Source organism: Helicoverpa zea, chromosome 2 (assembly GCF_022581195.2).
Source record: "Helicoverpa zea isolate HzStark_Cry1AcR chromosome 2, ilHelZeax1.1, whole genome shotgun sequence".
NCBI classification, from domain to species: Eukaryota; Metazoa; Arthropoda; class Insecta; order Lepidoptera; family Noctuidae; genus Helicoverpa; species Helicoverpa zea.
Window position 1 is genome coordinate 8,882,100 of NC_061453.1, and position 25,736 is coordinate 8,907,835.

At 41.9% G+C, this 25,736-nt stretch overlaps 1 protein-coding gene across 13 annotated transcripts; it reads left to right on the forward strand.

Annotated features, from left to right (window-relative positions):
• Positions 1-122: 122 nt before the first annotated feature.
• Positions 123-25,382, forward strand: LOC124642783 (E3 ubiquitin-protein ligase UBR5). Of its 13 annotated transcripts, none has more exons than XM_047181435.1 (50): positions 123-413; positions 3,229-3,578; positions 3,740-3,894; positions 4,022-4,245; positions 4,747-4,937; positions 5,219-5,409; positions 5,531-5,681; positions 5,796-5,931; positions 6,026-6,186; positions 6,347-6,489; positions 6,580-6,742; positions 6,866-7,248; positions 7,578-7,751; positions 8,028-8,228; positions 12,131-12,242; positions 12,326-12,433; positions 12,514-12,661; positions 13,143-13,286; positions 13,516-13,741; positions 13,826-13,891; positions 13,986-14,158; positions 14,329-14,519; positions 14,597-14,751; positions 14,843-15,009; positions 15,088-15,333; positions 15,522-15,770; positions 15,932-16,110; positions 16,252-16,453; positions 16,744-16,922; positions 17,107-17,290; positions 17,374-17,531; positions 17,885-18,087; positions 18,580-18,745; positions 19,066-19,227; positions 19,477-19,595; positions 19,703-19,818; positions 19,891-20,039; positions 20,124-20,206; positions 20,433-20,554; positions 20,669-20,891; positions 21,014-21,202; positions 21,568-21,701; positions 22,023-22,152; positions 22,358-22,465; positions 22,554-22,716; positions 23,071-23,275; positions 23,363-23,569; positions 23,684-23,831; positions 24,011-24,241; positions 24,347-25,382. In XM_047181435.1, exons 1-50 carry the CDS (start codon positions 352-354, stop codon positions 24,557-24,559), a joined length of 8,643 nt encoding a protein of 2,880 aa, XP_047037391.1. In that variant the 5' UTR covers positions 123-351; the 3' UTR covers positions 24,560-25,382. The 13 variants fall into 13 exon arrangements, with proteins under 13 accessions (XP_047037391.1, XP_047037406.1, XP_047037414.1 ...); XM_047181450.1 differs by having other exon boundaries at positions 20,124-20,197; XM_047181458.1 differs by having other exon boundaries at positions 19,066-19,215.
• The last annotated feature ends 354 nt before the right edge of the window (positions 25,383-25,736 follow it).

Consider the following 25,736-nt stretch of genomic DNA (forward strand, 5'->3'; position numbering starts at 1 on the left):
GGTAAGTTAATTTAATTCCTGTTATTAAATTAGTTTTAGTTTATTACAATAGTCAGGTTTATTCAAATAGTACGAAATTGTGGCTTCTCTAAAATAGTTGCTTAAATCAGGGGTACCAACATTCTGGGCGAAGAAGCCATGTTGATATTTTCTTTCTTTTTTCGTCATGTACCGACTCACATGTATTTGAGAACGAGAAACGAACACGAAAGAAACCACGAGAAATATGGTGGTTGGAAGAGGATTTTAGATGGTGTTCTTTTGTTCTTGCAGAATAGTGGTGGATTATTAACAAATGTTTAAGTGTGCTCTTTGAAATCTTTGTTAAAACACAGGATAAGACCTTGGAAAATGTCTTCAATGCATTTTGTGGTTCATCCTTTGCCTGGCACTGAGGATCAATTGATAGACAGGTAAACATATTTTATCGTTTTACTTGACTCCATTACGTTCATGTTGTGAAATCCGACATTCCATGATCATAAGATTGTATTGAGTCACATAATAATGATATAGCATCTAGGGCCACGTTTCCCGTATCATTTTACGTTCATGGGAGAATTTCCATTGCATGACATTTCTTTGTATAATTTAGTTTAGAGTTGCTTTACATTCACGCCATATAATGTACATTTCGATCGGATGGCGTAATCCTGTTTGGTTAAACGACGATGCCGTATTTGCAAACTCGCTTTTCGCATTGACAATGCCGATTCTGGAGAGTTGTTAATTCTCGAACTGTGACATAATAATTGTTCAATACCTTCCTACTAATCCAATACAATCATGCGAGATCAATAGTAAATCCTTGTATTCCCGTATTAAAAAGGAAAATATTACTGAACTAAACTAACTATAAACTAATAATAATCTATAGATTTTATTATGCATGTAACTTTGGCACAAAAAAATGATAAGATCTAACAATAATCACCCTGTTTTTTTGTATCAAAAACTCATAGGTTATTTGCTACTCACTTATAAAAATGTAGATTAGATGATTTTTCTTCTATTTTATACATATGATAAAATGGTATGTACCCTAAGGGGTAAAGTAAAATTAATGATCAACGAAAATAATATACATCTAAGCAGGTGTCTTCATTCTGCAAAAGTAATTTGCAATATTGTCACTTGTCACATACTGAATAGTACTGAAGATGATCACTCAAAAATCAATTACTACCTACTCTTGTTTACTAGTTATCTATTTGTTAGAAATTTGTATTTGAGATTCTATTAAATTTTGCCCAATTTTAAGATCATATAAAATCTTTAAAAAATTAATAGAAAATTGAAGCCAATCAATAGAATGGCAATGTAGCTAGCCTTTTTGGGATGACTCCCGCTGATATCATGTGTATGCGATGTGGATGAGTCATGATGATATCCTCAGTGTTTCTGAAGGCAGTTTAATTTGGTGATCTGGCTGTCATTTTAATGTTTTTGGCAGTAATTGCAAGAAGCCAAGTATCCAGACCATTAGGCAACTAGTCTTGTCAAGATATATAGCATTGAGGAGGTTGAGTGGCAGTAGGCAGTTACTCAATCTAACACAATAGGGTTGTTTCCAATTTTCGAAAATCTATTTAAATAGCTTCCAAATAATTTAAAGATCACCCCTCCTATGATTTTGCGTCTTAAATCTCTTTACTTTTTATGTATTCGATTTTTTTCTATTTTTCTTAAAACATTGCCCAGAAAACGCTCGATCACGTGACTGTGACGTCAGAGTATACTATGTGTTCCTTTACACTTTGCACATCTAAAGAGAAGAAACTAATCAGAAAGAAGTCATTGATTTTTAAATTCTAATAATGTATTCTTATAATATAGATACAAAAACAAACATTTTAAACATTTACATTATTTTTAAACATTGGGCACAAAAGAAAATACCTGTAATGTTTTGAGTTGTGTACGCGGTAAAATAAAACTGTGCAAAGGAACGTAAAGTTTGTGTTTGTTATTGAGGTTATATTTGTGTCATCTTGGTTATTAGCAAAGAATTGAGCCACAATAAAACTATCATCTTTCATAAATCCTTTCTCCATAATTCTTTTTTAACTTTCTTTCCCTCAAATACAAATAAAAACTAAAGAAAACATCACATCAATTCTCAGTTCATACCTGTCATAAACTGTCACTGTCAAATACTTGTCATTGTCAATGTAAAGTGACGACATTGGACTCGATTCGCCGTTTTCAAGGGCATGACGTAATAGAGGATAAATTTAAATTTCATAAATTATTTAAAATTTATGTGGTCAGTTATTATTAATATAATATAGCTTATCGTATTTCTAGTTTTGTAAACATTCGGTGCATATACAAATTTTTAATTGACTGAATACTAGGAAACAACCGTATTATACTCACCTGCACCCAGGTAGACGGGTGGAGGTGGTACCTGCCCACAAATACAGTTACAGGCCTAGGGTATTTTTTTTTTCCTATAGTCTATCATAATTTGATTATGGTGAAAACAAGTAGACCTTCATCATTAGTGGTTGCTGCTCAAGCATTTGTATGGACTTTGTTTAGTCTCATTGCATTTTTATGACATCTGTCTTATGTGCACATGTTTGGACAACATCATAATGGGAAAGACATTTTGTCAAAGTCCCAAGAATGAAAACTTATTTCAGTTAGTCTTGTCTATTTTTAAGCAACATTATGCATATCTGGAAGCCTAACTTAGGGGCTATATTTTTTTATGACATGGTTATCAATATTAGCCCAGATTTTTCCCCAACTATGTTGGGAAGCTTCCAGTCTTACATGGAGTGAGTTCCAGACTTACTTCTTCCACCCATTTACTTGGGTCCAATCAAATACTCCTTTGTTTAAAACTGGTTGTCAGGTTTAATTCTGACAAAGGTGTTAAAATAACAACTAACCTCCCCACTCAGAGACATTTAATGATTACTTAAGTCACTCCTTAGTGACGGAATGTCATACAAATCCTTCACTAAGGAATGGCTTAAGTAACCATTAAATTTCTCTGAGTGGGTAGGTAAAACTTATAGTTTAAAATGCTTTCTGAAGCCTAGAACTTATGTATTTCCACCCCTTTTGTGCATTTAAAGGTTTTATGAAAGAAAGGGTGGCAAAAAGGCGTTTGTTGACCATTAAAAGATCTTACATGTTGTTTACACCTACTGTTCATCGAGAAATACCGAGTTACATATGATTTTTTTGTGAATATTTTTTTTTTGTTTGCTTTAGGCTAAAGGAAGTTGCTGACCGTTGGAATAGATATGGGACAGGTGCAGGATCGTCGGCTCTCAGTTCACTGCGAGGAGTACGTGCAGTGGCCGCCGGTCCAGCACATATCGCTTGTCTGCTGGAAGATGGTACTATCTGCCGTGCCGCCTTCTCCATAATTCCAGATAGATTGGACTTGAGTAAAACTGACGCCAGTAAGAATGGGGGTAATGGTGGAGGTGGCAGTGGCGGCGGAGGCACGAGTGGAGGCAAGCAAGGGGGCAGTGGCGGGGGTTGTGGCTCGCGTCAGCAACCACGCACTAGGGCCCGTATTATGAGGAACTCTATTCGAGCTACTCCGAGTTCGCAAGGTTTGTAGTTGAACACAGTACCTTCACTTCCTACATTTTTTCTGTATAAGTCTAGTTATACTTGCATAAATAATATTAAATTATTTAATCAGACAACTAAGAACAGAAATGATACATGGTTGGTTTATTCATTCGAAGTTTAAAACATTTGATTTGGACAGGATCTACAAGCCGTGCAACGGGTGTAATAATTGGAGCATCAGGTTCAGGACGAGTCGTTTCTGTTCCCGCGCCATTTGTCCCGGAAGATCTTGTCACACAGGCTCAAGTAGTCCTACAAGGAAAGAGCAGGAGTCTCATTATTAGGGAGTTACAGGTAAGATTTGTGATGCTGTCGTGATTCAGGTGACGGGTCTTCATATGTAACTTATACATTTCTATTGGGTATGTTACTACAATGCATTATTAAAAGAGTTTGAATATGTTTTGATGAAATATCGCAGCGAACAAACTTGGACGTGAATTTGGCGGTGAACAACTTGCTGTCGCGCGACGACGAGGAGGGCGAGGAACCGGAAGGCGGTGAGGGAGGCGATGGCTACGTGCCCGAGGACCTTATCTCGCTGTTGGACGGCGGCTTCCACGCCGCGCAGCAGGATCACTCCGTCATCATCGACGCGGACACCATGTTTTCTGAGGACATCTTCGGGTACGCGGCTATCAGAAGGTATACCTGTCAAGCTACGCTCCTCTGCCTCTACACACGATCCTGCCTGTAGTTGATATAGCCCTCGACCCAATCTCTGGCACGCTGTCAAGCTTACGCAGTTTCCGTTTATGTTATGATTGGGTGTTTATTAGTTCTGAACATAGAATACATACTCTAGAACAGTGCATGTTATTATTTGATCCTTGCACTGAACACATTCCCTAATGTATTATTGTATTTGTCTGTGTATGGCGTAGTAGAGTAGAAGTAGGATTGCAGTTACAAAGAAAGGTTATAATTATGTATTATCATTGTAAAATTGTACAGACCACAATACACAATCAGAGGTACATAATATATTTGTGAACGTAAGAAGCTTGACAACTGAAAACAATGATCTGAGAGAACAACTTTCACAAGTCTGGTATTTTGCATTAGTATAAATGGACCTGGACCTTTCTTTGTGTCTGTGAAAAATGCCAAATGTAAAGACAGTGTTAAAATATAGTCGTATAATAGTCGCAGTGGTGGCGGCGGCGGCAGCAGCGGCGGTCGCGGAGGCGCCAGTCGCGAGAGCAGCAGCTCCACTCAGGAGCGCCCCTCAGAGTTCAGTCGGTGGCGCGAACGTCAGTACTTTGGGCCACGTCGGTGGCTCGAATCGGCTCTGCGCGATACCTCTTGGGACAAGGACGGAGGTAATAATGATGGAGGTAAATATTACATGTTTTTATTAATTGTTATTATATTGTTTTCATATTCATAGACCCTGAAATTATAATCTTATCTTAAAATATGCAATTTTTTCATTTTTTGATGACTTAGCTATTAAACCATCACAAACACCCTCAATTTATTTGTAAGCGATTTGTCGCAATGATTTTATCATGATGCAATAGGTATAAGAAATCTCTTTTTTTGGAATTTAAGTTCAAAGCGATAACAAATGTAATGTTTTCCTATCTTATCCTGTACATTTTGTAAAATGATATAGCTGAGAGCAAGAAAAAGGATTCTTCGATTGCGGCGTCACCACTTTGGGTGTCTGAAGAGTTGGAGTACTGGGACAGTAACATACGTTTCACCCATATCGCGGCCACGTACAGTGAGCTTATCGCGATCTCGACTCAGGGTCAACTGCACCAGTGGCGCTGGGCTGATGCTCATCCTTACCAACGCAATGATGTAAGTGCTTATTATTTATTGCCTAGAGAAGCATTACTCATATTTGCTTCTTTCAAACATATAAGCAGCCAGTCTTTTTTGTGATTTAATAATACAAATTTGTATGTGTGTATTATAACAGGCATCAGGATCGGTGAGTGCCTATCACCCTCGCTCCACCTGGTTGGGCATGGCTCCCGGCGAGCGAGTAATTAACATCAGCGCAGCCGGCATCCGCATCTCAGTCCTTACTGACACTGGCAGGATTGCCACTTTCCTTGACGAATCTATCGGTAAAGTATTAATTTATTATAATTATTATTCATACACGCTCATCTTGGTCAAAAAGAGCCACCAAACACAAAATATAATACAATTAACATATTACTGTTGTTTTTTATGTGTAGCTCACGCTCCTGGGGCTTCACGTCTCGAACATCCTCTTCAGACGTTTATGGAGTTTGGATCTGATAAGGCAATCTCTCTCCACGTATGTTCTTTGTATACCGTCGCGAGATTGGACTCTGGAGCCCTGTATTGGTGGTAAGTTTGTCTTCACATTGAAATCTAGCTATGTAGCCTTTTCACCAAAAAACAAAATATTTTAAATTCATTATTTTTTAAATTAATTTCATAGGGGAGTCCTTCCATTGGGGCAGCGTGCTCGTCTTTGGGAGAAACATCGTGCGCGCTCTCGCAAGCAGCAGCGCGGACACTCGTCTACAGCGCCGCAAGACTTGCAGGCCGGACAAAGCGTTACAATGAAGAATGCGCCCATGTACCAACCCGGCGCCGTCGGTAAGTGCAGATACGGTTTGCATACCCATACATTTGTTAAAGAATTTTTGGTAATACTTCATCTACTGCAGATTTTGGGCTTCGATTCAATAAATTAGTGATAAATCGAACAATAATGTTTATCTGTGATTGGCTATTTAAAATGTGTGTTTCCAATCAGGATTCAATATGTCGACCGGAGTGCCAAAAGTGGGGGTTCTGCAGAATGCTGCTTGGAACCTATCTGACATGTGTCGGTTCAAGTTGTTACCGCCGCCTCAACCTGACCGTTCCGTCTCTGATAAAGACAAGAGGGATTTACAGGTAAGTTCAATTTTACATTTTCTAAATACATAATATGAATGTATCTCCAAACGAAATACATAACTAACCTATTTTTTTTGTTTTATTCAGAATCAGTCGCCTCTAACAGTATCGTCTGTGAAAGCTTCGTCTTCAAGCAGCAACAGCAAGGATGGCGCCAAGGATAGCAACAAGGACATGGCTGATAGGCTCGACATGCCGCCGCCGCCCAGCCCAGCGTCTTCCACTTGCAGTGACACCAGCACTTCACACAGTAAGATTAGGATCTAGCACTTATTACTATCAGTCAACAAAATTATCTTATCAAACAATAGATGATTAATGTTTTTATTTGTCACGAAATTAGAATGTTAGTAAATATTATTATTGTTTTCAGAACGAGCTAAGCGCGTAACCGTACGCGGCGAGGAAGGCTCTTCTAATGACGGTTCCAAACGTGACGAGGAGGAATGGCCGCTAAAGGAGGTCGTATTCCTGGAAGACGTAAAGAGTGTGCCATTAGGGCGAGTGCTCAAAGTGGACGGAGCTTACGCCGCTGTGAGGTTCCCTACCATCGGCAAGGACGGCAAGGAGGTTGTGCCATCGACCCCTGACGATCTCTCCACGCTGCTGCAAGACTGCCGTCTTGTTCGCAAAGATGACTTGGTAGCTGTCAAGTGGGGAGTGGGTGGAGCCGCCGGGCCTCGCGGACCTGACTGTCTGCAGCGCTCACCCAGGAAGATCGCCCTGCCACCTGATGTTCAAGTTATCACTATTGCTGTGAGTGTTTTTGTTAACAATTACACTGAATGTGAAATTCATAGTGTTATTTACGTGGCCTATTATCTTTATTATTTATCATGGACTGGCGACCCGCCCCGGATTCGCACGGGATAACAGTATTTCCCCACTATTTCATGTATGTTATTATACTTATACACCTTACTCTTTAATCATTCTATTTATTTAAACCGCATGAAAATCGGTTGCATAGTTTTGAATATTGAATATTTAAGTATGCAAGGGAACAGGGACAGAAAAAGCGACTTTGTTTTATACTATGTATTTATCATGGATATATAAAATGATGTTTTTTTTCGTGTACGTAGGTGGACAGTCGCGGCGTGCACGCGGTGGTGCGGCGGGCGGGCGGCGCGCTGGCGTACGCCGTGTACGCCGTGGGCACCACGCGCGCGCTCACCGACAGCGCCTTCCCCACCGACAACAGCGCGCTGCTCGGCTACTCCAACGGGCAGGCCATACAACTCGCCACCGCTGCTGAGGTAAGTACTATTACATTCGTTTTTATTAATTATGACAGCATCTCTAGGTATTCTCTGAGCATGTTTTTCTAGCGGCAAGTTTGGTGTAAAAACAACTTAAAATTTGAGCACCTACTACACGTTTCATTATTGAAGGTTGTTTTGAACCGAGTTTCTTGCCGAAAATGCTGTGGTATTTCTTGACATAATGCAGTTTCTTGCCTCATTTGAAGGTTGAGGGTATAAAATGACAAATTTTTAGTTTCAATATATTGACCGTAAAATTCATGCGTACAGGGCAGCGAGCCAGTAGTGATGATGGTGGACGGCAACGGCGCGCTGTACCCGGTGTCGCGCGACTGCGTGGGCATGGTGCGCGAGCCGCCGCCGCTCAACCTGCCGCCCGCCCGCGCGCTGGCCGCGCACGCGCTGCCGCTGCACCCGCACGCCGCCGCCGCCGCCGCCGCGCACCCGCACCACACCGCGCTCAAGTCGCAGGTACGTCACCACGCAACCAAGGAATCATGAGCGGATATGCAATAAGGCCTAGTACATAAATGCCATAAGGCCTACATGGGAAAGGAAGGGAACATGATGTTTTTTAGTCAGTAAAAGTCTGACACTCCGTCACCGCTGCTAAACCACAGCGGGAGGAGTCATTTGATTATTTCCAATAAAAACAAAAAGAAATGAGAAGATGCCATAAGGCCGGGACTCCACTAAAGCAGAGATATGTGAAGTATGCAGTGTATGCTGTCCACTTCAGAGCTCCCATATGCCATTTCTTAGGAGTTTATAATGACACCTCCGCTCGTTATTTTGTTCTCCATCCGAACCCACGACTATTATAGTTCGGCCGTTCAGAGAATGCGTTCCTGACACCTGTCAGTTAGTCACGACTAGTGATGGGCACAACATAACACTGAGTTCGTTACCGTTCCTCCAAAATGAACCGCCAAATTATTTTAAGATTATTTTCGTTTTAAATTGGCGGAATCATTTAAATTTTTATTTTAGTTATTTAAGTGGAAACCAAAAAAAGGTAATATTCATATAATAAAATTGTTTTATTTATTCTTTGTTACAAAGTTACAATTTCTATGCAATAAAGTAAGTACATTGAATTGAATGTGCGTACAGAATATTAATCAGACTCCGATTCGCTTGAGGAGGTGGTGTCTTCATCATCATCTTCCCCTACATGTATAATTATATGGGAACAAATATAATGACCACCATAAAATGCTTTGATACCCTAAGTTTTGCAACCAGAAATATCTACTGAACACCAGAAAAATAAAGTCTAAAAATGTAATAGTACCAGCTATTTTAGTCACGACTTCACTTTAAATTGTATTCGACCACCAAATTTAGTAAATGATCACCAACTCTTGACGACCAAATTAATGTATTATTTTTGCCTAAATAAGTCACTGTGATTGCCATAAAATGTAGGCTTATTACCAAATAAATTATTATGATGCCATATTAAGTTATGTGTCCGGCTTGCAATGCATGCGTGAGTGTCAGTATGACGAGTGACAGGGGAAAATGGAAGAAAATGACATATTGCGCCGACGCCAAGTAAAATTGGGAACAGGGCAGGAGAAAGAAGAAGAAGAATGTGTTTCTCAATACACTCTTATCGCACTGTTTAGAGGCATGCAATAGACAATTTTCCACGCTAGTGCAGGAAAAGGGTCCCCATAATGTTATTACATTTATTTTATCAGGCCGAACTTATTTTTTTGGAGTCAGTTTACTTAAACAGGATAGCAAGATGTAAAAACTTTTTGATGATCATTTACTACTTTTGGTGATCATTTACTACTTTTGGGATAACAATGATTTTTTTGGACTCATTTTGCTTAAATAGGATAGCAGAATTTAAAAACTTTGGTTATAATCTTACTTTAAAATGGTGGTTTAATTTTGGTGATCATTTACTATTTTTGGCTTACGCATGATTTATTTTGGAGTAATTTCACTTAAATAGAATAGCAAAGTGTTAAAACTTTGGTGATAGTTTTACATTAAAATGCGAGTTTCATTTTGGTGATCATTTACTATTTTTGTCTGCTGTTTGTTACTATATCTGGTGATCAGTTAAACATAAGCCTAATTATATTATTATCAATAACAGAATCAATCCTGATATCTCGGTCAAAATGTTCCAAAATCAGGTTTTTAGTCTTCTCAACAACCCTTGCCCAATCATCTCTTGTGACTTCCCCGCAGGCTTCTTTTAATAGGGTCATCATCTTTTTCGTGCTGAATGGCGGGGAAGTATTGTGGCGGGCGGCGTAACCTTTTATTTGAGCCCAGATTAGCTCGATCGCGTTATATTGGCAATGATACGGTGGAATTCTTAGAACGCGATGACCGTACTCCAGAGCCAGTTCATCGATTTCGTATCGCACATTTGCCGCTTTATTTTCTTTAACTAATTTAATTAGCTCTGCTTTTAGCATCTGCATATTTGCGTCAATGCCTTTTGCTTGTAACCAAGCCACCATTTCTTCTTTTTTATTAGCTTGGGTAGGGGGTTTCTGTATTTGAACCGAGTGATAGGAGGCATTATCCATGAATATTACAGAAGGCTCTGCTAGGCTGGGCAAAAGCACGTTCTGGAACCACTCTTTAAATGTAGTGGCATTCATTTCCTCGTGGTAGTCATTTGTGGTTTTTGATTGAAATGCCAGTAACGCGTTCTCCACAAAGCCGTATTTTGCAGAACCTGCGTGGCATATTATCAGACGGGCCCCCTTACCCATTGGTACTTTTGACGTTGACGCTTGTGTATCATCCGTCCAGGAACGGGAAACCGTGTGATTGGCGTTTAGCCATGTCTCGTCAATGAACACGACATTATCCCAGTTATCAATTTTTTTTGCTTCCCTCAAAAAACTTATCCTTTTTAAAATTACGTCGTATCGTTCTAATAAAATTTTTCTTTTGTCTGTTTTTTTATACGAAAAACCTATATCTTTTAAGATTTTGGTTAAAGCAGTTTTACCCCCCCTAAACAGTCCAGCTTCTCTTAAGGATGCCAAAAGCTTCTTCCTGTTGAGATATTCATTTCTGGAATAGTAACCATATATATGATTTCTGATTGCATCGGCGTCAAAGGTGTCAATATCTGTCACGGGTTTAGTTCTACGTTTCTTCTTCGGAGTACGTAAAATATTATCTTCCATGCCAGTCGAGCCGAACTTTTCTTTATTAATATTTGTTATCGTTCGTTTGCTAACTCCAAGCGCCTGAGAGACGCGTTCTTGTACTTGTTCGACAGGTATCAGGGGTCCGCAATTTTGCCGCTCCCGCTCAAAGTAATCTTGCAGCTTGATGATTAACTCACGGGCTCCACTTTTCAATGTTTGTCCACGTTTAGGCATTATTATGCACCAAAAGTAAAAAGAACGCAATAAAAAACACAATCGAAGTCCTATTTAGCGCCGATGTCAGTTTGAAAAGCAGAAACAGTCTTAAGGAGATGAGTTACGCACGAAGAATTTATGTCGACTAATTTATTTATACGGGCGGCGCCCTATTTATATGTGTACGCCTGCGACAACGAAAATCTGATTTTGAAAATTTAAAATTTTGAATTTGACATTTGAACTTCATTGTATTTTTCTTCATGACTATTGAAGGTTGCGAGTCGAAAAGGTTGTATGCGTTTCATGTCGCTACAAGTCCATTAAACATAAGCCGGATAATCAAATAAAAACCATAGACATAATATAGTAAACAGGACTGCGCACATATTATACTACTTACTTATTGGTGTCTATGAGATTAAGCTATGTGAGACAAATCCGAATTTGCTAAGATTATTAAACACAGATTGGTATTGAAGTTTTAACTTACGCAGTTTGTTACCTTAAGATACTAATATAAGCTTTTAATAATTAGCTGAAATTAGCTGTATTAAATTCATAAAAGTTATCTTATAGTCCATTATTTTCAAATTTTAAAAAAGAAAAACAAATCTTTTATTTTATAATATAAGTATAACTGTAAAAGAACTGATTACGATACTTGCCTGTTATTTTTAGCACAGCACTACAAATATAAAGCGCTGACATAACCTTGTAATTGCGCAGTATAGATTTAGAAAAATATTGTTTACCAAGTTATTTGACACTCAGTTTGGACCAAAATTATAACATTCATTGATTATTGATATAATAATGTTGTTTTAAATTTATTTCATCAATTGTTAAAACGGTAAACAATCAGCAAAAAATTTTTATCGTAACTGCAACGCCATTACAAAGTTACGTCGTCAGTTCAATCGCGATGTGTCAGGAACGCATTCTCTGAACGGCCGAACTATACTAAATGTATCCGACAAATCTATGTATTGCGCCTCTAATGTAAAAATGTTTCGTGTCCAGGTTGCGCTGATTATCTTAGTGCCGGAGCCGCAGCTCATGATGCCGCGCGTACTGCGCTGCGACCTCGACGGCGTACGCCAATTGTTGCACCAACTCGAATCTGACTCCAACAGTAAGTTAACTACAAGTTGTAAGTACTATTTATGCCAAATTACATTAGTAGGGGTTTACTTCATATATATTTATTGTTTACAGAACAACAGATCTTGTCCATATTACAAGAGCGCTGCGATGGCAACAGGAATATTCTACACGCGTGCGTACATATGTGCGCCCCTACATCTAACAAGGAACCTGACATAGGTACGTAACACTAAAGAGGAAAAGAAAAAAACTATGTTGAATTTAGTGTAGGTGTAATTCTAACTTAACTATTTATTTAGTGGAAAACGCTTCGATGCCCAATTTAGCGGGTGGAACGAGCTCGGGAGGCGCTGGCGCTGAGGAGTCGGTGCCCGCCATCTCCTGGCCGCCAGAGACCTTCGAGGCGTCTGGAGACGAAGACAGCTTGATGGGACTCACCAACAACGGGTAAAATTAGCATGTTCACTGAAACTGGACAGTGCCTCTATTCTGCACTGGATAACTTAACGCACTGTGAATTTCTTTCAGAAATGTGATATCTATTTAATTTGTCTAAACCCTAATGAACAGTGAATGTCTTTCCTTTATGTGTTTTTCTGTATTTGTTTCTTATCATCATCACTTTTTTCCAAAAGAGTTTGAGTCAGTTTCTGGTCTAGTATCCGCCTTTATGTTACTCTATTACTTCGAATTATTTAAATATTTTGTTGTTTTAATTTATTGATTGACAACAAGGGTCTCCTTTGCATGTAATATCAATTTAGTGACCGAAATAAGGGTGTACATTTATGATTAACCACCCTGTTTGAATAGTACTCTCCATTGTGAATGGGAAGTGCAGTGTTACGCCGGATTACCTAGCCAAGACTACTAGACGAGTTCTCAAGAGGAATGTTACGGATGTGATGATGTGTTGAAACATTTACAGTAAAATGTCTGGCGGTGGTAACAGTGGCGGCGGCGCGGTGAGCGCGGACCCGGCGGAGCGGCGCGGCAACGCGCTGGCGGCCTTGCGGGCCCTCTGCGAGAGCTCGCTGCTGCAGCCCTTCCTCATGCAGCTCCTCACTGCCAAGTAAGTCAACTTCACGTAGCTTATGTAGGGGCCCGATATGACTCGCTACCCACTCGTCACTTAATCACGTGGTGTACTTGATACCTTCGTGTGAGCTGTCGATCGCGTTATGTTCGCTCACTTAGTACAACGGGTCATAAGATCGCCTTTGATGGTCGCGGAATAAAATGCTTATAAATTATAAATCGTATACCAAGTCAGCAATCACTAATATGACTAACACTATCAGGGATGGAATGGGCCAGACGCCCCTGATGGCAGCGGTAGCAGAACGCGCGTACCGTGCGGCCCTTGTAATACTGGATGCCATTCGTGCCTGCCCCGAAGCGGACGAAGCACAACGCTCGGCCGCCATCTTCCCGCCCAACGCCAGCCCGGACCATTCGCCACTGCTGGTACTCTGCTGCAATGACACCTGCAGCTTCACTTGGACTGGACAGGAGCATATTAATCAGGTTTGTATTTAATTTTAAAATTATTAAATGAGTATACCATACCTGTCCTACCTGTCCTGTTTCTGATGTGCTATTTCTTTGCAGGATATATTCGAGTGCAAAACGTGCGGTCTGACAGGATCCCTTTGCTGTTGCACTGAATGTGCTAAGGTAGGTGTACATATTTGAAATCAAAGAAGGATTTTAGGTTTACCAGTAGCTTCAATATTTTAATTTATATTACACACATTTGTTTGTCATACAGGTATGCCACAAAGGCCATGACTGCAAGCTAAAGCGAACGTCTCCGACGGCGTATTGCGATTGCTGGGAGAAGTGTCGGTGCAAGGCACTCGTCGGCGGCAACTGGACCGCACGTTGTGACCTACTCGCGAGGCTCGCTAGAGACACGTCACTTGCTACACATTTCAACTCAAGGTTTGCAGAAACTTTGATAAAGTTCTTGTTAAATAACTGTATAGCTCTGAAGTTGGCTACAAGTGACTTTAAATGGCCGACTTCAAAGGGGAAACACTATTTGACGCCAACTTTACTTTTTAAAGTTATGAATTGCTTTTTCCCTCTAACAATATTTTTATTATCTACAGGGGTGAATCGATCCTCCTGTTCCTAGTCCAGACAGTAGGACGTCAAGCAGTGGAACAGCGCCAGTTCCGCGCCGGTGGAGGGCGCGGTCGCGGCCCTCGCAAGCAGCCTGGCTCTGACGCTGAAGTAGATGCTCCAGACCATGACCTGGAACCGCCCAAGTTCGCCAGAAGGGCGTTACTGCATTTATTGGGTGATTATCTTGATAGGAACGTCGGTCATTAGCTATTGTTGGAAATAATATGGATACTAAACTAATTGTATTTATAGGTGATTGGCCGGCTGTTGAAGCGGCCGTAATGTGTGGCGCTAGTGGAGCTGCGGGAGAATCCGAGAGTCGTCCCAGTAGCCCTTCGCCCTCACAGTCCGGCACCACGCTGTTAGACAAGTTCACGCATGCGCTCATTGTTAAGTGCACTAATGAGGTTTGTACACAATATTGTAGGTGTAGTTTTGACAAACCAATATCCTTGTGTTTTAAATTGTCAATAAAAATATGGTTTCTTATTGTCACAGATGCTGGACACCCTCCTACATACTTTGATTCGTGAGCAACAAAATGATACTATTCCTGGTCGCGCTGAACGTGCTCGTGAAGTGGCTCGACGTTTCGTCCGTTCCGTCGCCAGGATATTCGTCATATTCAGTGTAGAGATGGCTCCGGGAGCGGCTAAGAAGAAAGGGTAAATAGAATTGTATATATTTGCCAAATTAATGGCTTACAAAGGAACAATTTATTAAAGGTTGTGATTTTTTTGCAGACCTCTATCGATAACATCATCTCTGGTCCGATGTCGTCGCGTATTCGCCGCGCTAGTCGCGCTCGCTGTGGAAGAGCTAGTAGAAGCGGCCGACGCACTGCTTGCCCCGGTACGACTAGGTGTCGTGCGTCCCACAGCTCCGTTCCCGCTAGCGACCACCTATGTGGACCTCGTAAACGGCAGCGAAGACTTGTTCGGCGTCGAACCTCTTTCTACTGGACATTCGAGGCTTGCACATGCGCGCAGGTATGTATCGTTTTGTAAATACTTTACGTTGAGCACCAGATTCGATGCGTAAGCAAATAAGGTAGTGTGGTCTATTTTATTGTCAAATATCTGTGGTGTGTCTTGCATGTATTTTGACTGCGTTATGTATAAAATGTTGTTTGGAAAGAACTTTTTGGAAAAACAAGTGACGTTGTTTTCGTATGTAGAGAGTCGACGGCGGGCGGCGGTCGTGGCGCGGCGGCGGGCGGCACTTCGATGGGCAGCTCCACGCTGGTGCCGGACCGCTCGTCCACGCCGGTGGCCACCGAGTACGCCGACGACGTCGCGGGCGAAGCGCTTGGCGCTGACGACGACGCTTCCGAGACTGACGAGCCCGGAGCACCCGCGCCCAACCACGGACAGCACGCCGCGCAGCCGCAGGATAACCAACATCATGATGATGCCATGGCCGACCGGTAACACTTCATTTTAGTATTAACTTGGGAGATGAAACCAATGTTACATGTTTCATTATTATGTCTATACGAAGATTTTCATGTGGCGTCTCTTATATGAGCTTTTCCAGCCTAAGATTTGTTATTTAGAAACAAGACTATACTTTCGTACATTTTAACAGAGGTCAAGAACAACACGTAGTTGTGGAGAACGGCACAGAACGCGCTGAAGGTGGCGAGAGTGAGAGCGAGTTGGACTTGCTAGCTGAAGTGGAAACTGAGAGCGACTCTGATGATCAGGATAACGGCGAGTCTGCTCAACGCAGCGTCCAGACCGGGGCCACGCAAGGTTCCGACGCAGGTAATTTGACTATTCTCTGTTTTAAACTATATATAGTTTACTAATAAGAGCTTACTCTCGGCTTTATGTATAGTTTTATTAGAATATAATAATGAGATGATTTGATGTAATTAATATGAAAAATCTTACTATTCGTGATAGGCATTGCGTCGCTGCTACTATACCCCGATGACGAGAGCGGCGACTCCACACAGCCCGAGGACGAAGACTCCGAGGCAGGCGAGACTGACGAACAGGACGGAGAAGCCGAGCCGCCGCTACACGACGGCGAGACGCTCGAGAGACGCGCCGCACCGCCCGCGCGGCCCAACCTAGCACCGCATTCCATGCAGTGGGCCATACGGTATGTGTCTATATTGTGAACTAATCCCACAAGAGCAAATAAACATTGTAGTTAGCATGTTTGGATGTTTTGTTACGGAAATATTACTGAATACATTTTTTAACACTGCTGTAACATAACTTTTTATCTTTATGGTGAACTAACTCTTTCAGGGTTTGAGTGAAGTTATTTATTTCAAAACATGAATTCGGATTTGTATAGCAAATAAAGTTCATCAAGCTATTTACTTTTTAAATTGTAACACGGTAAAACACACACATTTTTACACAACCGTTGTACTGTACGTGAAGCAGATCTCGCGAGACAGCTCGCGGCACGAGCGGTAGCACGGGCGGCGTCCGGCTGACTGGCAGCTCGTCGCTGGTGTTCATCGACCCCGCGTCGCTGCGCCGCTCGGCTGCGGCCGCGGCTGGCGCCCACGACCCTCATTCTACCTCCACTACTGCTTCTTGCCTCGCCAGAGCTTTTGGTATGATATTGTGAATTATTATTTAAGAATTTTCTGCAGGATAAAAAAAGTAATCCTTCTGCTTAACCTCCATCTTTTAGAGAAGTTGATTAAATTTTGGGCTGCTTTTTTAATTCTTATACATTATTTTCTTCAAAGTATGACCCTGAAACCCTGTATTTAAAGTACGCTGTTTCGTTGACAGGCATCGTGATCCGTCAGATAGCGGACTTGCTTTGGGAGTACGAGCGTGTAACACTGCCATTACCGCGAATGGTGCCGCTGGCATATCGCGAGGCGCTGCGCCTGCAGTGCTACCTCGAACGACAACTCAAACCCACGTGGGACTGGCTAGTCACTGTAATGGACGCCACTGAAGCGCAACTAAGGTAATATAGAATATATTTTTAATTTTATAGATGGCGCATAACTGCTTGGGTTGTATATTTCATATTCCTAAATTTCTGAACAGATTCGGTGCGTCACTGACTTCTAATAATGCTAGCACTTCGACGGGCGACAGCGGTCGGTCTGCAGCGCCGGCTACACGCCGCACTACATCATTGACGTCACCAGCTACTCGCATCATAGGCTTTTCTGAAGGACCCAGAGCGCGAGATCGCGAACAAGGTAAGACGCACACCTTTTATTAATTTATTTAGCAAAGATAATTAAATAGATTTTTTGTGTCTCAAATTGTATGTATTAATTTGTGGTTTAAAAAAACCATAGCTTTTAACCGGATGCAGCTGAGAGTATAAGTGTTTTACATGGAGCGATTGCTTATCTGACCTCCTCAACGCGATAAGACTGGTTGTAAAAACATTCTGGCTTCGGAATACCCATAACGATCGCCAAAGATGTTCAAATGACGGCCGGGACCCACTTCAATTTATCTTGCCTTCGAAAACATAATTATCCATCCACGATACAGCCAGCTCTTGTTGCGATTTAAAAATAATAAAAATTATTTGGTAATATAGGTGTAGAGGCAGGCAGCGCGCGGCGCGAGTTCCTGGCGTACTGCCTGTCGCTGCTGCGCGCGCACAGCGCCGAGCACGCGGAGCAGCTGCCCGTGCTGGACGTGGCGGCGCTCAAGCACGTGGCCTACGTGCTGGACGCGCTCGTCTACTACATGCGCGCCGCGCAGCCGCAGCCGCACCACCACCACCATCTCTGGACACCGGTAACTGATGCACTTTCAACTATATACCACTATTTGTCATTCACAGAAAAACTGATAGAAAGATTTTGATGAGACTTGACAGTTAATCTTACTAATATTATAAATGCGAAAGTTTGTGAGGAAGTATGTATTTTTGTTACTCTTCCACGCAAAAACTACAGTAACGTAGCTCATATATCAGAATATCATATAGGCTACTTTTGATACATTTGCGGGAAGTAGATCCCTCGGGAAGCGCGTGAAACCGCGGGCGGAAGCTTGTAGTCTATACACAATAATAACAACACGTAAATAGGCTACCTTTTATCTGGTCAGTAGTTCTTTCAAAAAGTTACTAAATTCAATGCACCATGCGAATGTATTACATTTTCATACACATTTGCGAATGTGCTAGCGTCTTTGTATGTAGTATCTGTGTTGCTACAATTAATTTATATGTGCAAAATAATTACATTTGTATACATATATATAATCATGATTTTGCTCATATAGGACGAGAATGAGAACGAAGAAGGCGACGAGGAGATGGTAGTGGGCGGCGGAACTGCCGCCGAGTCGGACAGCGAGGGTGAGGGGGCGCGCGGCCGAGCGCATGCCTTCTTCCAGCGCTCCGACTCCACCCTGTGCCTCGGCTGTCCTCCGCCCGACCCCTTCAACAGTTAGTACTCTCATACACTTGCGTCATTTTTTAATAGCGTCGCTGATCGTTTACGTCAGTTTTATGGCGAAATAAGACTTAATTTTGTGTATTGTAACTGATTTACCTTGTGGAATTTCGTAGTGTCTAACAAAACATTATAAATGTTTTTTATCTTTAAATTATGGTATCGTTTTACGTTGTTTATTTAATTGTTACGGTATGAGTCAAAGTTCTTGGCGGTTGCAGTGATTTGGTAGGTATTTGGAAAACTTGTATTTTTGTCGGAGACGAAATGGGCCATAATCGATATTGTGCTACTTAATTTTTGTATAAAACAGTGACTATGCAAGACGCACTACCGCTAGCTGATCAGCCGCAACTCCTTCAACCGAACGCTCGTCGTGAGGAATTGTTCGGAATGCCTCGTCAGCCCGTTACCGTGCCCGCCTCCGGTGACGCCCCGCCCGGTGTGAACAACCCGCTAGAAGGTAACATTGCACGTAAATATTCACTTTTTATGTATTTACTAGATTAAGTAAATAGTGCTTTATATTAAAAAAAAAAAATATCACAACTGCATCAACTTGCAATATTTTTGAGAAAAGGTCTCGTAACTGCAAAATCACAGTAAATTATAATATCACTGTAATAACTTGACACAATAGCAGCAAAAACATAATAATACAAAAGCACTTGAAGTATTCCCATTTTGGTCTGGCGGCAAATGCATTGTGTGATTTGTTTGTCAGTGGTTCCTCGGCGCCTGGGCCTGTCGACACGCGGGACTGACCGCGGCTGGTCGCCGCCGGCCCGGCCTGCGTCCGCGCCTCCAACACACACCCACACGCTGACAAGAGACGAGCCACAGGTATGTCACAACAATATAAGGCAGTTTAATCATCTGCAATGTAAACTTCTATATTATTTTCCCTAAAAACTAGCGTGGGGGTGACCTAATGTATTATTTATTTCTAGGATCTATCTTGTGCGAAAGACGCATCCACTAAAATGGACATTGACACTGATGGTGAATACTTATCTGATTCTGATTCTAACGAAGCCCGACAGATTCCAAGAAAGAAGCACCACAGGTACGTTGCATTTCTGTGTGATCACACAAAATGTTCAACAAGTCCATGTTTTATACGTTGCTTGTGTTTCAGACATCCACATTCAGTCAACCTGACGACTGGAAACAGTTCCATGCATGACTCCATGGCGCAGCCGTCCGAGTTCCACACACTAGTAGACACAGCTTGTTCTATCATTGAAGCGCCTCATCAGCAGAACATCTCCGCGTCTCCATCGCCAGGTATGTTCGAAATACTTATTTATTCGTTTATTTGTCTGAAACTTGTCGTGATTTCGAGTAACTGAATGCGTTAACTTGTTATAGGACCAAGCGGCTCCAACACAGTGGTAGCAGAAGCCCGCGCCTCGTCGTCCCGAAGCCCCGGCAAGACTGTTATTGTACGTGCTGTAAGTCACTCCACTTATTTGGGGGACTTTTTCTTATCAAAATTTTACCCTATTCTTGAATTGGATATAACTTTCTGAATCAAATTACTGAATAATCTATTTGGTAAAAAAATGCAAAATTCCGGATTTTCTTCCAAACATTTTTCTGAGGACTCTGATACTCAGAAGTATATAATAAAATGTAAAGCCACAGTTTAAATTTTCATTATATATTTGGTAACCCCAGGGCGAGCTGTTAAGTGCAGCAGATCCACTAGAATCCCAGGAGATTTCGGCTCACGTGACGGTGGAGACCACCGGCTTGCCTCCGCCACCACTCTTGCCTACTCTGACTGCGCCAGCTCAACCGTAAGTTATCCTCTTATTTGAAATGATAAAGTCCAAAAGGATATTTTCGTTTTATACTAAAATATATTACGATGCGTTACAGAAACACACTAATTAAATTAACATATGTTTTAGCCGCGCGTGTCCATCATTAGGCGCATCAGTGTCCCACGATCTCCTACTGGGTAGATGGCGCCTATCCCTAGACCTGTTCGGACGTGTATTCACTGAAGACGTGGGCCTGGAGCCTGGCTCCGTGGTTGCCGAGCTCGGTGGCTTCCCTCTCAAAGAGGTGAAGTTCCGCAGAGACATGGAGAAGCTCAGGAATTCACAACAGAGGGATTTGACGTTACATAAGGTAAGTTTTTGGTGGAAATTTTGGGAACCACTGTATTTTTTACTGATACAATTTACATACTGCAGTTTTATACGATCTTACTACTTGAAATGGGTGTTTAAACTATAATTATGATGTCGTAGATGGAACGTGACCGTGCCAAGTTGCTGCAACAAACATTCGCGGAGTTGAACAGTGCCTTCGCTGGGCAGAATAGGCGAGCACACAGTGCACAGCCACCGCTGGCCGTCAACCGCGTCAAGGTGACCTTCCGCGACGAGCCCGGCGAGGGCAGCGGCGTCGCCCGCTCCTTCTACACCAGTGTCGCTGAGGTAACTACATACAACATTACTAACAAGGTTTAAAGCCCGATTACACTCTGCTGAGCCTTTTCTTAACCATATGTTGCATAAGCCAGCTCGGCTTCCAGTTTAACGTGTGGTTTAACCATATGCAGCTGAGTACAGATGTTTTTACATGGAGCGACAGCCTTTCTGACCTCTTCAACCCAGTTACCCATACAATCCAATGCCCCTTGATAAGACTGGTTGCCAGACTTTCCGACTTCTGATCCGTAACGACTGCCAAAGACAAAATTACAAAGAAAATTCAATTTTATTCTAAAGCAGAACTAATTTATTATAGTAAGTAGTAACGCTGTTTGAATTCTGTATAGTAAAATTGCTTTTTTGTACAGGCGTTATTAGCAAACGAGAAGCTCCCACCTTTGGAGCCCGCGACCGGCAGCGGAACAACGAGTAGCAGTACCAACGGCACGTCAGGCTCTGCCAACACCAACGCCGGCGGAGCCAGCAGTAACAGCGGAGCCCGGTAATTACAATAATTGCATTGAACGTTGCTTTAGTATTCTTACACAAATGCATGTCCGATAAAATAGTTGTGAAATACTTGCCTTAGACTCATTGTTATTGATAGAGATAGAGCTGTTGTCCCGCGATGTCAGTTGCGATCCGTAGAAACTACTGCTCGTACCCGGATAAAATATAGCTCATGTTACTCAGGTGTAATATAGCTCCAATAAAGAAATATATTTTTTAATTAGTTCGGTAGTTTCGGAGCCTAAGAAATAAAAAGTTATTCCTCTTTAAGAACATATAATTTAAAATACAATGGCGTGCTGTATTGTTTCAGGAGTGGAGCGGGTCGCGCACGGTCTAAAGACGCGGCGCGGCGCACTCCCGGCAGGCCCGCGCCCCGCCCGCCCGCCTCGCGCGAGCCGCGCAGAGTACTCAGCGTCGACGCGAGGCCCTATTCGCCACAGGTCAGTACCATATTATACCACTAGCTATTCCCCGCGATTTCAAAGGAAAAAACATAATGTAGCCTATGTCACTTGGGGATAGTGTAGCTTCCCAACAATTAAAGATTGTAATGGGTTCAGTTTCCAGTATAGTGTCTTCTTATAAGTTTTTCGGCTACTAAATATTTACTTTTATAATAACCACTTGTACATTCTTCGCTTACAGGCTGCTCCCGGTACGGAAGGCGCTGGTTACAGCGGTGACAGACCCGGTGGACATAACGAACATCTCACGCTGCACCAGGCACAACTTGGTGAACGACTCTATCCCAGGGTAAGAATAGTCATAATGAAGAAGACAAAAATGTCTTTGTAAGAAAAAAAAAACTTAAAAAGTTCTAACGCCATTTTTTCTTTATCAGGTTCATTCATTACACCCGACGTTTGCGGGCAAGATTACCGGCATGTTGTTAGAATTGACGCCGGCACAGTTGCTGGTGCTGCTTGCTAGCGAAGACGCGTTGCGTCAGAAAGTGCGCGAAGCCATGGATCTCATAGTCATGCATCCTTCCGAAGCGATACTAGGTACGTTCATGCAGAGTTGATGTCATTGTATTTGTATCCTCTTAGATAGATGGTTTTATCAATGTACAAAATTAACACTAAATAAACTTTACTGTGTACTATCCAGTGGGGGATCTTCCGTAGTGAACACTGGCTAATAGCTTATGTCTTTTATTATATTTTATTGTTTGTAATGCTGTTGGTGTGTAAATAAATAAATGTAAACAAGCACTTGGCCATGCTAATTTAGTTATCAGACTTATTTCTATGTATTAATCCTTAAAAACTCCCACCTCGGATGGATTTTGCCCACAACCTTTAGTTGAGGACTCTATTCGCCCCGATATTACATCGTAAAACTGATTTGTGTGACAGATTTAGACGTGTTCTCCCTGTCGGAGCGCGGCGGCGGCGGCGCGGGCGGCGCGGGCGCGGGCGCGGCGGGCACGTCGGGCAGTGCTCCCGCGCCGGCCGACGACGCGGCGCCGCTGTTCTACTCGCCCGGCAAGCGCGGCTACTACTCACCGCGCCAGGGACGCGCCACACCCGAACGTATTAACGCTTTTAGAAATGTTGGCAGGTGAGCCTCTCGTCAACTCATACAGTGTTTAACCTGACATTTTATGTTGGAAGATTGTGTGAATAACGTTTATTTATTTATTTCCAGGATAATCGGATTATGCCTCCTTCAAAATGAACTTTGTCCAATGTTCCTAAATAGACACGTCCTCAAATATATTTTGGCTCGACCGGTGAGGTTCCACGACCTCGCATTCTTCGATCCTGTAGTCTACGAGAGTCTTCGGCAGTTAGTTGTAGATGCTGAGACAGGAGACTCGCATTCCCTTTTTGCTGCTTTAGATCTCAACTTTAGGTAAGGAAAGCATTCTGTTACTGTGTTGTGGTAGCCACACAAATATATAATGAATGGTATTTTACAAATACTTTGCTCTATGGACCCAAAACAAACCTTGTTGACTTTCTACAGTTTGGAAATGTGTGAAGAAGAAGGTGGTGGTTGTGTGGAGCTGGTGCCTGGCGGACGCGACATCGAAGTGACAGCGCTCAACGTGTATGACTACGTGCGCAAGTACGCTCAGCATCGGATGCTGCTCTCACAAGAGAAGGCCCTTGAGGTACTCTACAAAATATACTATATATATGACTATTATTAATTTACTTTGTGTCAATTTTTATGAAAACTTTTGATAGATTTAAATTTTTAATTAAAAAAACAACCGTTAGATCTCAATCAACACTTTGTTACACAAAATATAGTTTTCAGACAAGAACATTTTGATTATTTAATTTTCAGGCAATGCGCGTTGGTGTACTCGACGTGCTTCCCGAATCTGCGTTAGAAGGCTTGACTGCGGAAGACTTGAGGCTGTTGCTAAATGGTGTAGGAGACATTAACGTGGCTGCTTTGGTGTCTTACACCAGTTTTAACGATGAGAGCGGGGAACCCTCCGAGCGACTCGCGCGTTTCAAGCGCTGGCTCTGGGCAATCGTAGATAAGATGACGCATTTGGAGCGTCAGGATTTGGTAAGTCAAAGACAAAACTAAGAAAAATATTTTCCATTTTACTTACTTACTGCAGCAGTATAACACATTAACTATGTAGAGATTGAAAATGGCTGTATATTACAGGTGTACTTCTGGACCGGGTCCCCCGCGCTGCCCGCGTCCGAGGAAGGCTTCCAGCCGATGCCGTCGGTGACCATCCGGCCGGCAGACGACGCGCACCTGCCCACCGCCAACACGTGCATATCGCGCCTCTACATCCCGCTGTACTCCTCGCGACATGTGCTCAAGCATAAATTACTGCTTGCCATCAAAACCAAGAACTTTGGCTTCGTCTAGACACTCGCCACTATTTGTTATGTATATCCTTAAGTTTAAGCCCAGTCATGTAAGACTGCCGCTGTATTCTGTCACTTTGTAAAAGTTTAGAGAAATTCCGTGTCTATAAAGAGTACTTTCTTAGAGCTTACTTTATTAAAACCTTGAATTGTATTAACTTCTCGTACGGACATACTGGTGTATATTTATTTATATTAGATCTTTTTAATTGACGAATATTTAATTCTATATGACTGGGTGTATTTGACTGAATAGTAATATTCAATATGCAGTAATTTTTGTTAGAAAAAGGCCCAAGAACGGTCCGCACAAGTACATAGTAATTGTTAAACTTTTAAGCTCATAGACCATAAGTATTTAACTGTTATTTAAAAGAAACCTATAGAAATCGCAATTCTATATACATACCAATATTACTTGAAAGTTGATTCAAATCAAAGATCAACATTTTTTTACTTATTTTCTAAATTGTTTTATTTATCTTTTTCACAACTTATTTTTGATAAAGGCCTAAGTTAACCTGCATTTCTTTGCTCTCTGAAGAGACACAACACTATGGAGCATAAAAATATTCAAGAATATTTCAATTGTTTATATAGCTTTGTTATATAGTAAAAATTATATAAGATAATACAGTATGATGGGTATACTGCTATAATACTTTGGGAAGCTTGGATAGAGAGGCGTCGGGTCCGAGCGATGGTGGTATTGTGATATCAGAGGAAGTATTTTGCGCCTCAATCTCTAAATTTAAGATTATAATTAGATTTCCTTTGATTAGTTGTATTAATACGGTTCATAATAAACAATCTCAAAACGCTTAGATTGTGATTTTATTATTTTTGTACCTGCCACACATTACTCGGGGAAGATTTCAATACCAATACTATAGCATAAAATGAGTCGCGGCTCGCTAAAGAAATGAGCAGTGGGAGCATTCGCAAGGAACTACTTCCCGCACCCGGATAAAAGTTGTGTTGGAGTGAAAGTGATAAAATGACAGCAGACCCGAGTGTTGATTCCGGGTTTTGGGAGCGTTCGCAACTCGATACGTCATTATAAGTCTATTGAAAAAGAGTCGTATGCTACTTCACATTACATCTTCATTCGTTTTGCCGGGTTAATAATGTTAATACTCGCAAAAGTGAGCTCGAGTGTAATACGACCAAGTACCGAT

Coding starts and splice junctions, on each gene's coding strand:
- LOC124642783 (XM_047181435.1), top strand. CDS start 352: ATGTCTTCAATGCATTTTGTGGTTCATCCTTTGCCTGGCACTGAGGAT. Junction 4,938..5,218: donor CGGAGGTAATAATGATGGAG/GTAAATATTACA, acceptor AAAATGATATAG/CTGAGAGCAAGAAAAAGGAT. Junction 7,752..8,027: donor AACTCGCCACCGCTGCTGAG/GTAAGTACTATT, acceptor TCATGCGTACAG/GGCAGCGAGCCAGTAGTGAT.